The sequence below is a fragment of the Penicillium diatomitis genome, assembly GCF_028827545.1.
Source record: "Penicillium diatomitis strain IBT 30728 chromosome Unknown utg000010l_segment0_segment0, whole genome shotgun sequence".
In the NCBI taxonomy this organism is placed as follows: Eukaryota; Fungi; Ascomycota; class Eurotiomycetes; order Eurotiales; family Aspergillaceae; genus Penicillium; species Penicillium diatomitis.
The window spans coordinates 296,894-308,912 of record NW_026623182.1 but is presented as its reverse complement, the minus strand read 5'-3'; the positions used below and the strand labels follow the sequence as shown (position 1 = coordinate 308,912).

The window sequence follows — 12,019 nt, the reverse complement described above, 5'->3', positions numbered from 1 at the left end:
GGGAAGATCTCGGAGCTCTCGCCCGCCGCATCACCTTAACTTCTTCCACTCCTCCACTCGGTGCACCTTTTCTCACACCTGAATGAAAGTGAGGCAGCAGACCCGATTCCTCATGGCATGATCATAAAATCACACATTATTGCTCATCGCAAGGCAGCATGCCGAAGCTGTCATCGCATTCGCGCTCCCTCCGCCTGGCGCTGCAGCCACCTACCTCATCCTTATCTAGACGTTGGACGGGCCGGCCAGTCACTTCCTCGTCGCGGAGAGCCCTCGCTTTTCCGCGCCATGGAATCTTGAATGACCCATGCATTCCCACGCCATCAGTGGTAGCGCCGCGAACGGCTTTCTTCTCACCCTCGCGCGCTCGAAAAAATGTGAATGGGCTGGGGGAAGGTCCCAGTCAAAATGACCATCAACCGCCTGAGGAGCGGGTTGTGAAGCTGGGCAAAAGTGAGTAATCCGATAATATCTAACGACTGCTGAGAATTGGACCGCTCACCAGGTTCTTCTTTTACACAGCTCTGCGGATTCTTTCTCCCCTCCTCCCGACAATTCTCTACAACACCCTCCCGGCCGAGATCCTTGCGCCCAGTGTTAGTCTTCACCTGTTTCCTTCGACGCATCCACACCTGCCTACTGTGAAAGGTCGCACCCTGTATCGGGCGGCGCTCTGGACCGTGCCCGTTGCCTGGAGTAGCGTCCCCCTGGTTGGGAATGTGAAGCTCAAGATCTTGAGTGAGCGTATTGTGCGTGCGGGCACTATTCTCGATCCAACGAATCAGGATCGCCATGATTGCGGCGACGAGCGGTTGGTCGTGCGTTGGCAGACAGAACCACGAACGGACAGCAAGCCGTTTCACGAAGGAGTCAAAAGCGTGTCCAGCCCTCAAGGTGACGGCGCATCGACCTCTCGATTCTTCAATTCCGATGTAGGCTTGAAGCCCGGGCAGAGCCAGCTCTCGTCCTCGTCGTCGGGTAATGGGACAAATCGAGGACTGAGTGTGTTGCTAGGCGGAGAGGAACCAATGTTCAAGCTCTCCAAAGAAGGACAGTTCACTGGGCTCTTCATTTTTTCCTTTGACGAGAAGGGCCGGATTCTCACGCACACCATTGAACACGCGGATGAAGCCAATGGCTGGGACCGGACATCCAAGTTTGTCACGTTGACGGACTGGCTGATTGGGAAGGCACGAGAGTCTTTGGATCCCTCACCAACCCCCGGCCTGGCTATTTCCTGCGGGAAGCACGGCTTATCATACCATCGACGGGGTCAATGGTTTCGCCATTCAAGCGCATAGAACGAACAGTGCTTTACGCCTGACGTGACGATTGGACGTCGCTTTCAATGGCAGTAGGCAGACGTCCATTGTTTCCCCATCTCCAACAGGGCATATCACCTCTTCATCGCAACCTCATTCCCATGTATCACCATTTCCAAGACCAGCCATACCTTGGTCATAGATCAAGGCTGTTCTTCTTTTCTGTACAGTTACAGACATGCCCAAGTGCTTCATCTCAGTTGACGCCTCCCGACCTTTTGATTGTACTATACCCTTATGTCTGGCATTTCGCTTCTTTTACCTGCATTATATTCTTTTACTCAACATTCGGGCTCGGCAAAGCTTTCTCTGACCAGCGGAAATCCTTGTAAAGATGTTTGATTATGACCGAGAAATGAATTCTGAAATATGATACGAGTCCAATCATATCAACTTTTATATGACTAGGTATATAACCTATGCCTACCTTCTCAACTCTTCTCTCAATTGGATCTTGACGTTGACATCCTTGGCCGGCCGCAAAGTTCCCCATGTTTCACAATTGTCCGGCACCCTCAACTCTATTCCATCAACAGCCGTAATATCCCACATCGACACAATACTCGCAGCAAACGCCAAAACAGCCCTTTCTGTAAAAGCATTATGCTTTGAGCCATGAAGCCCCTCCGAAAAGGGCTCCAGACTCGCAGCACAAGCCCTTTTCAACCCCGAATCCTCATCCGTCACAATGAACCGCAACGGATCAAACTGGTCTGGATTCGAAAAGCGCTGCGGATCCCGATTGACAAGGCCATGCGGCATCATGACCGTCTCGCCCTTGTGGAGCTCGTACGTGCGCGGTTGAACCGCGTCTTCCGTGGACTCGGTTACCCTCATGTCTGCTTTGAGTTTGCGGAGCGAGATCCCCGCGGTATGCAGGCGGACTGATTCGTAGTAACATGCGCGCAGGAGCTGGCAGCTTTCAAGCATATTCTCAATATCGATCTCGAGTTGGGGCGGCTCTGGGAATGGTAAGCCTGTTTGGCTTGGTCGACTCGATCTGACGGTTTCGGAGGCTTCCGCTCGGATGTCCTTTAGTAGCGCGCTGTCGGCGGAGATGTGTGCGACCATCCAGAATGTCAGTTTGGCGCTGTATTCGATCAAGTCCCAGAATAGAGACAATTGGTCTGATGCGCTTGCACTGGGTGGCATTTCCAATCTGTGGAATGTCCTCATGCGGATTTTGAATAATTCAGAAACGTTGTCGAGATCCCACCATGTGACGTCGTGAGGATCGAACCCGTCCTGGAAGGCATTAAATGCGCGATGGAATACAGACAAGGTATGGAGAAGACGATCGCGTGCTGGAAAGGCCGCGGAAACATTCGGCGTCGTGGGAATCCATCGACGCAAACCAGTGAACAGTGGGACAAAGTTCTCGTCTAATGTCCAGAGGTCTGTCAGAAACAGAGGGAAGTTGTCAAAAAAAGCGTCGCTCATCAACAAGATGGTTAGATTATGACCCACAAAGGCCCTAATGAGCGCGAAAAGCTTGGTCTCACTGGTCGACTGGTTTCCTTCGGTTGTTGAGACTTCGGCATCGCGTTCCCATTGATATTGATCCACAGGACTTCGGCCGAAGCTCACAAAATTTTGGACTTCACGCCTCAAAATTTTCTCAATTGACTTGGATGCGTCGCTAATGAAGGGCTTGTGGGCGATCGTGCTTGATACGTCGAGATCGAGCTCTTCGTGCTGGACGATACGTGTAATGTGCCTTGAACTGCGGTTGCCAAAAACATTACGAAGAGCTTTATCTACAAGAGGGCTCCTCGTTGTTTCTTGAGAGGAACAGACATTCCTCATGATCGACGGTGAAGCCACGACCTGGAAAGTTTCGCCGCTAAGATAGATTCCGAAGACGGACTCCTTCGCCGAAACCCTATGAACATATCAGTGCTGGGTCTGAAGAAGGGCTCGCTTTTGATAAAGCTACCACTTACCGAAGGGCCTCCAAAAGACTCAAATGATTCCATAAGAACGGCACACTGTGACCTAGCCAAGGGAACCAGTATGGTGTTGTTCTGGGACACTGGGCCTTTTTGCCTTCTTGCGCAGGTGTAGTCCGTCGGCTTTGCACGCCTGAGACGAAACGAGTCACAAGACATAAACACACGTACACGGCTATTCCAGTTACCCATGTGAAGTTCGACCACAGATATTCCAGCGCCTGGATCAGGTCAAAAGCCACCATAGCGTTGGCCGAGCGTGGGTGTAATGTGTATGGAGCTGCTAATTGCAAGAGAACGAGCAGATCATAAGCCGGTCCGGTCCACTGTAGTAGTAGTGTAAGCCTTGTTAGGTAGCTCTCCGTGCGGGAACGACAACGCGGTGGTCCTTTTTAAAGAACAACGCCAATTGGTACAACTCAATCATGAAACGGCAGAGAAGCTGCCTGAACAAATTACCCGTTGCCCTTCTTTTTGCCCTTCTCTGTTGTGGTCCGTGAGAGTTGTCGTTCGCCTTGAAAATATGTATCTCAAGTAAGGTATTGAGGTGGAATAACAATGTTGGAGAGCATCGGAGGACTCGAGGAGGCCGCTTATCTTATCAGCAGTGATTCTCGGGCACACGCATGGACAGTCCAGAGTTCAGGTACACATCTCTGTTAGTGACGTCAAGGTTGGTTGATCGAATTGAAGTGAACATGAAAGATGTTATATGTGTCTCGAGGGGTGGACGAGCTTACCTCGGATTTTTTTGACCTGTTTTTCAAGATGCGGCTAATATGGGAATGTCAAAGGGTACCTGACCAGCCTGAGTCGGATCGAGTTGAGCTGATTCAAGGTTGCCGTCCATTTCATCTGGAGATCTACATACGTCTAGCTCGTGTTTCTGGGCTCTGTTGTGCTGTTCAGTCGCACAATTTGCGTCGACCGTTTTCTACTGTCAAGACGACTGTGGGTGCCACAGCACGTTGACACCATAAAATAGAAATCCAGGGTCATTGAATGTGGGGACATGTGTGTAAATAGACATTATGCTTATGATACAAAGTCTTGACCATGTACCTAAAACGATGTGGAAAGACCACGTTCCCAGATTATTGCTCCATGGAGCACCTTCTCACTTCTCATGTTGTAGCGCCTTCGAAAGGGCTGCACTATCTGCCTCGTATTTCAAGACCTTGGACTGCGATCCCTGGATCTTATGCAGAAGCCATTCAACACGAGACGTCAACTCCCGAGGTTGCTTGGGCAGTGACCCAATTAGCTGCAACTCTTGCTCATACTTGCTAATGCTCTGATTCTCTTGACCGATCAGTTTGCCGAGAATGGACAAGTCAAGGCGGCCTTCCAACGTCTTGTTCTCGATGAGGCGTTGGAAAGCAGCTTGGTAGACAGGCTTCCCAGGTTTGATGTACTTTGGGAATCCACTGACAGAAGTGACCGAGATGAGCTCCGCTTGCTCCAGAGCACGTACAGTAGCCTCGCCGTTCTCTTTGAACATGTCTGACAGAATGATCTTGTTGTACAGCAAGGAGCCATCCTTGGCGTGGGCAAGAGATTTGATCAAGTGCCAAGCTTGCTCACGAGTCCACTGCGGGGTGACAGAGTCGCTTCCCATAATGAAGATCTTCATGATCTCCGAAGCCGATTGATCGACGATGCGGTCCACCGCGGCTGTCAAGGTCAGTTAGTTGCATGGTTCCAGATAACCTTGCGCTCGTCAACGTACCTTTTGGCGTTTCACCAGCCTCAATGCGATGGGCCATGAACTCAAGATCGGTGATACGCCCTCCCAAGACCTTGATACAATCATCGAGACCGGTCAAGTTGCGTGATGGCTTGTGGACTGAAGCCTCGTCGTGACTGTCTCCCTCCGTATCGAGGTGGCTCATCACGAAGCGTCGGCCAACTTCAGGGGAACAATCGCCAAGACCAATGGCGCGGAAGACTTGATTAGGCAGTGCCTTGCTCAAAGGTTTCGAGTAGGACGAGTCAGTGGTGAGGAAAATGACATGGGCAATGTTGGAGGTCGTCAGCCCTGCGGCCCATTCCGTGAGCTTGTCAAGAACGATGTCACCTTGTGCATCGTACGTGAAGTTGTCAATAATCACGACAGGTCTCTTCTCCGGGTGAGCTTCCAGATACTCGTCGTCGCTAATGTTCGCGTCTTTATCGTTCTTGCTTCGACCCTCGAGCGCGACCCGTTTCATAGCGACAGCCGTGTTCTGCCAGATCTTGCTGAGCTGAGCATCTAGGGTCTCGCTGAAACCGGCCTTGGTGCCAATCATTCCTTGCGCGGCCAAGTCAATCCAGCTACTGATGCTGTTCATCCATGAGAAAATAGGACGATATCCGACTTGAGCTGCTGCCCGAGATATCTTTGCGGTATCTCCTCGGGCGTCTTGCAGTTGCTTGCAGTCAATCACCACCTTGTATTTGTGATCTTTTAGAGCCTGGTCAAAGACGAGCTCTCGTTTGCCAGATCCGCGGGGGCCGTGAATGACAATGAAGGTCTCGATAGTCTCCGTCAACCATGCTCGCAGCTGCGAGATGTCGTTCTGGCGGTCTTCCCAGATGGCTGCTAGGCCCCTGGGGTCGGTTCGCCGATTTCCAAAGTATATGCGATTTGCCTTGCTCACTTGTCTGCGAATCCACTGGATCACCGCATTGTCCTCGGTATGGTGAGAGGCCTTTATTTTGAGCGTAATGAAAAATGTGCGGATCGGATCGAAAATGATGACTGTAAGAGTGGCAAGCAAAGCCGCGAAGGCTGGAATAACAATGCGAGGATGGTTCATGACCCAGTCTTTGATGACAGAGAATTTGATCTTCCGGTCATAGTTGATCTTGAAGCGGGTGCCTGATTTACCACCCCCTTCGGCTTCATTGAGGACAAATCCGTGCATGCAATTCCGGGCCATGACCGCGAAACGTGGCCGGCTAAATCGCACAAGGGCAAATCTCGGTTCGACCTTGGAGTCTGAGGGCTGGGACTGGATGGTTAGAAGCTTGCCAAATGGACGGAAAAGGGTATAGAGGGTCTCTTGGGTGAGTTCCACTCCTTTCCCTTCCGCAGAATCTGGCAGGAACTCGACCCGTAAGGTCTGACTGGGGATTCTGGCCATGTCTTCGATCCAGGGTCGTCCTTGAACGCGGTCAACCTCTGAGCTCTGCAATGGACTGTACCATGGCCTGATTGGATTTTGCTTCAAGTGTTCTTGGACGGTTGCTCGAACTTCTTCGTCGCTTGTGTTGGGCTTTCGAGCATACTTGATGAATGCTCCGCCTTCCTTGTACCTGGGGATCACTTCCTTGACTTCGAGGCCCAGATTCTTGGGGCAAGCCAATCGTGCGATCGATTCTGGAGCGGAAGCTGCGATATCGGGTCGGTTGATCTTTTTCATGATTCCCGCAAGAGGTTGAACATGGCTAAGGGGACCTCGCAGGAACCATTGCAAGCGCTGTGGAAAGATGTCTTGATTTACAAAGTCAGCCACAGACCAGCCCAGAAAAATCACTTTCTTTGCTCACTATTCAAGTAAAGGATCCCCTCATTTGGCTCGAGCTTGATGTGCCCTGAATGTACAGACGACGCATAGCGTATGCTGATTGGCGGGATGCGTCGCAGAGGAGCAGCTCTTCCCTTCATAGAGGAGTAACTGACCCGTCCACTCGCATTCCATAAAGGAACTCTTCCCATCGGGTGAGCCCCCATCATACATGTAGGACTCATATCATGGGAAAAGAAACTTTTCAGTCAGGGTGGTGCGTAAGAGGAGAACAAGGTTTGGCCGTCAAGAGTGATGCTCGACTATGACGTCGTGCGATACTTATCGATACCGGTACCTCATCCTTATCGCTGTGACACGTGACATAATTCTTTCTCCCCGAAAGGTGTGTTCTAGGCGCAATTAGGTTGTTGATCAACAATTTGAGTCAGAAAACAAACAGACGACCACAATGGGTTGGCTATGGAACTCAAACATCTCGGAAGAGACGCCTAAGGTGACGACTGGCGCAGCGACGAGCATCCCCGAGTCAAGATTACCCTCCTCCACTCCACCGAAACAATTATCGCCGGACGAACAAGCCGATTTGGAGTTCAAGCAAATTATCGCAGAGCTTCAGCAAGCAGATGCCGAGCTCAACTCGAATCAACGACGAGGCCCCGACTCATACAATGGGACTACAACAGCGCCCGCCAACCCAGACACTAGCGCACCTCTTGCGCAACCCGCATCCTCCATTGCGCCCGAGTCTCTCTATGCCGATACGATGTCCTGCCGGACCGCGTTTGACTACGCCTTCTTCTGCCAATCCTTCGGTGGACAATTCGTCAATGTCTATCGTTATGGTGAATTGAGATCCTGCAGTGAACACTGGGACAACTTCTGGCTCTGTATGAAGACTCGTGGATGGTCAGACGAGTTGAAGAGGAAAGCGATTCGTGCGCATAACCAGAAGAAAGCGATCAAGTATAGAACTGGCCCAAGCAGCGAGGATGTTTGGGACGTCAGACTGGAACCGGCCTCGGACTCCTTCAAGGGCGACTTTGCAGCTCTTGAGAAGGAGATGAAAGCCGAGGAGGAGATGAAGCAAAAGGCTGCATCAACGTGAGATGACACTGCATTTAATAGCCCATCTTCAACTTTCTGTGGAAATATACTATGCTCGTGCAATTCCTGCGCACACAGAGATCTCATGTCTGATACGGCATCTGTACTATACTTGATATCCGGGAAATTCAACACAATTCTCCCCTTTTCCCAAAGTCCAGGCAGTTCTTGATCGAACATCTGGCGAGCTCTGGTGCTGGCTTCAAGTCATACTGTCATTGAATGTGCTTTGGTGTCAAAACCGCAAGTATGCCTCATCGAAGCGGTATTTTACACCGCACTATAGTGAATTGATCTCAATGATGTCGGGTCGCCGTCGAGCCATCACTGTCGCCTTTCATCGAATACGGCTAAGATTCGGTTACAAGGTAAGCCTTGCAAAGGCCGAATGCTTAAGTGAGTGGCTCTGGTAGCTTGTGCAATAGCAGTCAAATTGCCATGGACTCTCACTCTCACTTTGAATTCCAAGGTCATTCTCGCCTTCGCGACTGATTTAATCTGGAGGATCTTGGGTGCAATGCACGGACGACAAGCTTTGGATAGGAAGGAGTTCGATGATGCTTGTTTCTTCAATTACTCACAACCATATTACGCACGGTACCAACTCTAGCTGAATGTGGAGATATCCAGTCATCCTGCTTTGGAACTCGAAATTGGCCATTCTGAAACGGTAAACAGATGCGCACGGGAAGGCTCGTAGGAATGCCGATAATCGGCCGAGGGCTTCCAATCGACTCGGGACCACACGAGTACTATATACGCCTCAATTGATGTGCAGTGGTCAGAAGTCCTAAATAAGAAGCATACATAGCATAAGTTGAGCCTAACTACCGCATTCAGAGCTGTACTTCTGAAGCTTTCCTAATGCAAATTTACCGCTTAAATCTAAGAGGTTGTCTCTTTTGCGGTACCGTGGTATCAGCTTCGTATTGTATTCATCGCATTCTTCCACTCAATACAGCGATCCTGGTCTTCACAAGTTCACGTAGTCCAGCATCAGGATGATCATCATCAGATGAACCGAACCACTTGGCAAGTGACAGGGGATGAAGACTCCGAAAAATCCCGAAATTAACTCCGCCCGTGCTGTCAGCGCTGTTGCATGTTCGGTGAACCTAAAGCGGACTGAAGGCCCCGGGTGAACCCGGGAAGGCTGTGCGGGAGTTCTGAACGGTCGTCCAAACTCCAAAGGGATACTCGATCGCAGACGCTGTCCTGTCATGGATTTTCCTCTTTCTCTATTGGACTGGTCAAATATGGGGACTTTTAACTGATCACCTACTGTAAGTAGTAAGTAATGGGTAAAGCTTCTATTACACGGGTTGTTCTCCGAGTCTCATGTATGTTTGATACTGTCATAAATATTCAGTGTACGAGGGACTAAGCCTTGAATCAGTCGGCTCGATCTAAGTATCTGAATCACGAAGTATATTCATGCACAGTTGAACAAAAATAGGTTTCTGTGTACCTCATGTCGTCTACTTACCTACAGTAATTGATCTGTTTTCTTTTTGATGATGGCTAGGTACCTACATACTACCTAGTACCTATCGCTCCCGTCTCTACTATGAGTGAAGAAAACATCCATAGAGTCGGGTCGACATTAATACTTTTACATTGATCTGAGACGTAGTCTAAGGTTGGCAAAACGCATATGAAGTAGCTAGCAGATGCTCATCCCTGCATGGTCATATTCCTGTGGCTAGAATGCTACGAGTGTGCGATAAATGGCGGTCCACACTGCACACTGCAGTCTGTACTAGAGAGTAGAGACTGGAGTCAAGAGCATAAGTACCGAGTAGAGACTGGAGTCAAGAGTATAAGTACTGAGTAGATCGTAAAATGTCGAGCGTTACCCAGAATAACCAATCGTAGATCATTGAGCGCTTATCCTGGCTATGGTAAAGGCACTCCAGCTTCTTTCTATTGGTGATTCGAAAGTGCTTATGTATTCTGATCGTCTAAGGGTTTCCAACACTTTACCGTATGCACGGGCAATAGCTAGCGAATTCTTTCTCGACCACAGTCAAGTCCGGGGCTTCTTCACATGTCAAAGTGCCATGTGTTCCATTCAATTTAGCCGAAATATTAACTGTCTGGGGTTATTTCTAGTTTTCTACTGTGCTACGTGTGCCTGGATAGCGACGGCCGAGTAAATGGATGAAATCTGTCGTCAGAGCACGGTCAATGGAGAGCATCGAGTCATAAAGACTTTCCGATCACAAGATGCTCAGTTCTTGGGATGTTGAGGACACCCGCGTGTTCGCGATAGAGTATGATGGGGGTAACTATAGCAAACGGGAATGTGTGTAATTATGTATCCTTTTATTTAAGCCGCGATAAGAAATTCGTCTGATCTCCCCAGGGACGAGCCTGAACAGGACTCATAGACTAATATGTTGACTAGACTAGACTGGGAGTAGACACCGCCAATCTAAATGCCGACCTGACATGCTGACATGCTGACATGCACCACCTCACAACTTACCAGAGTGTGTGCGGGAGAAGTGGCCGATCTCGGGGGCGGGGAGAGGGGGGATGAGGAGAAGAACACGATCACCTCCCAAACCTCGGAACGGGAGTTTCTGCCGTTGCTCTGGCGTATGTCGTATGCCGTACGGCGTATGCACTATGGAACGAGTGACCTCTTACGAGTCACGACTCACCACTGCACCAGTACGCATTTGGGACTGATTGGGTCAAACACTGAGACGACCCTGCTAAGTGGATGTAACCAGATTGGTCCCTGGAAAAAGAAGTTGGAGATGGGTGTTGTGGTAGACCTAGAAAGATACCCCGGGCGGCTACTAGGCCGTTGTCGGCATGGTTCAGTCACTAGTTGAGTCGCTAGTGAGATAGGCATGTGCGTCGGATTGAGTCCTGGGAGATGCAGCATCGGTTCGGTTCAAGGTTGCACCATGCAAGCAGCCTGGGCGGAAGGGGCGGAGAGGAGGCTCGGAGTCGGGGGGAGGAACGGCAGAATTACAGGTATATTTACATGTACTGTACAGGACTGTATGGCTCTGTACAGTACTAGTCTACTGTATGATTGAAATGGCACTTGACCTCTTCAAGACAAGTTGTCCACGCCAGACAAGTGAGGGTTCTAATCGAGTGCACTGCATTGTATGATTGTACTTTGACTGTGACACTCACGAGTATCACCTATACCCATGGACGACCCTTAATAAAACCTTGGTCCATGGGAAGGTCTGTTCCGAAGTCTGGCACGACCCAGCATGATTTTCAGAACACCGTATTGTTCCAAGCTGATGTGCAATTCAAAGAGACTAGTAGGGAATCGAAAGTTAAATGTCTATATGACTGTGTAAGTATGTATAGTAGTATATACTAAGCGTCGTGTCTATGTGTATACTGTGCAAGTGTACAGCATGTAGATTTGAAGACTGGTGAACTGTACAAGTATGATTCGACAAACACCCAACGCAGCCAAGACGCTTCCTTGCGAGCAGCCGGCTGTTCTGCTCTTGGCAATTATTTGGTCCGTGCCTGCCAAGGTAATATGATCGGCCTGTATGACGCTTAGAGCAAGCCCAAAGGGAGATATTGGCTCTGGCTACTCCAGATTAGGTAACTGAGCCCTGTAGAAAAAGTCATCCATGCCTTCTTTATATTCATTTGAACTATCACCCTTGATTAGTGATAGAGCCCTCAACTTATGTGCCGCGCGATGGCTGAGGTGTCGAGGCAGAATAGGTTTGGATTAAGCACCGCATCCTTGCCAGATGCCCCACCACATGCCCAGCCATTCGGGTCCGCAACGGGAGGGGTAACAAAGCACGGAGCTTCCGCCGGATTGGGGCAACCAAAAAGGGGAAAATTGATGGGCGTGCGAAAGTGAAAATGGAAAAAGAAAGGTCATTTTTCCTGATCATACTTCTGCGTATCATATACTGACATTACTTACAAGTTATAGAATTTCGAGCTCCCGAATCAAGCTCAATCAATAAACTTATCTAATCATGCTATAGAAGGTCCTAGGTCCACATGTCTAATATATGGTCCATACTCCATAGGCAGTCCAAAGGCCCTCGAATGGCTTCTTCACTCGCTTCTGTCTCTTTCTTTTTAGCGGGGCAAAATCTCATGCACAAAACAAGGCTGGACCGGA

The 12,019-nt window shown here is 49.7% G+C and overlaps 4 protein-coding genes across 4 annotated transcripts; 2 read left to right on the top strand and 2 right to left on the bottom strand.

Moving 5' to 3' along the window:
• Nucleotides 1–158: 158 nt before the first annotated feature.
• On the top strand, nucleotides 159–1,301 carry N7539_007136 (uncharacterized protein; the record flags this gene model as incomplete). The annotated part of the gene is made up of 2 exons (XM_056936737.1): nucleotides 159–453; nucleotides 523–1,301. 2 exons carry the CDS (start codon nucleotides 159–161, stop codon nucleotides 1,299–1,301), a joined length of 1,074 nt encoding a protein of 357 aa, XP_056787536.1.
• Nucleotides 1,302–1,745: 444 nt separating this feature from the next.
• N7539_007135 (uncharacterized protein) lies at nucleotides 1,746–3,516 on the bottom strand (the record flags this gene model as incomplete). Its single annotated transcript, XM_056936736.1, has 2 exons — nucleotides 1,746–3,204; nucleotides 3,266–3,516. The coding sequence occupies 2 exons, from the start codon at nucleotides 3,514–3,516 to the stop codon at nucleotides 1,746–1,748; spliced, it is 1,710 nt and encodes a 569-aa protein (XP_056787535.1).
• Nucleotides 3,517–4,388: 872 nt separating this feature from the next.
• On the bottom strand, nucleotides 4,389–7,004 carry yme2 (uncharacterized protein; the record flags this gene model as incomplete). Its single annotated transcript, XM_056936735.1, has 3 exons — nucleotides 4,389–4,945; nucleotides 5,001–6,746; nucleotides 6,803–7,004. The coding sequence occupies 3 exons, from the start codon at nucleotides 7,002–7,004 to the stop codon at nucleotides 4,389–4,391; spliced, it is 2,505 nt and encodes an 834-aa protein (XP_056787534.1).
• A 227-nt stretch (nucleotides 7,005–7,231) lies between these two features.
• N7539_007133 (EMI1 family protein) lies at nucleotides 7,232–7,888 on the top strand (the record flags this gene model as incomplete). Its single annotated transcript, XM_056936734.1, has 1 exon — nucleotides 7,232–7,888. One exon carries the CDS (start codon nucleotides 7,232–7,234, stop codon nucleotides 7,886–7,888), a length of 657 nt encoding a protein of 218 aa, XP_056787533.1.
• Between the last annotated feature and the right edge of the window lie 4,131 nt (nucleotides 7,889–12,019).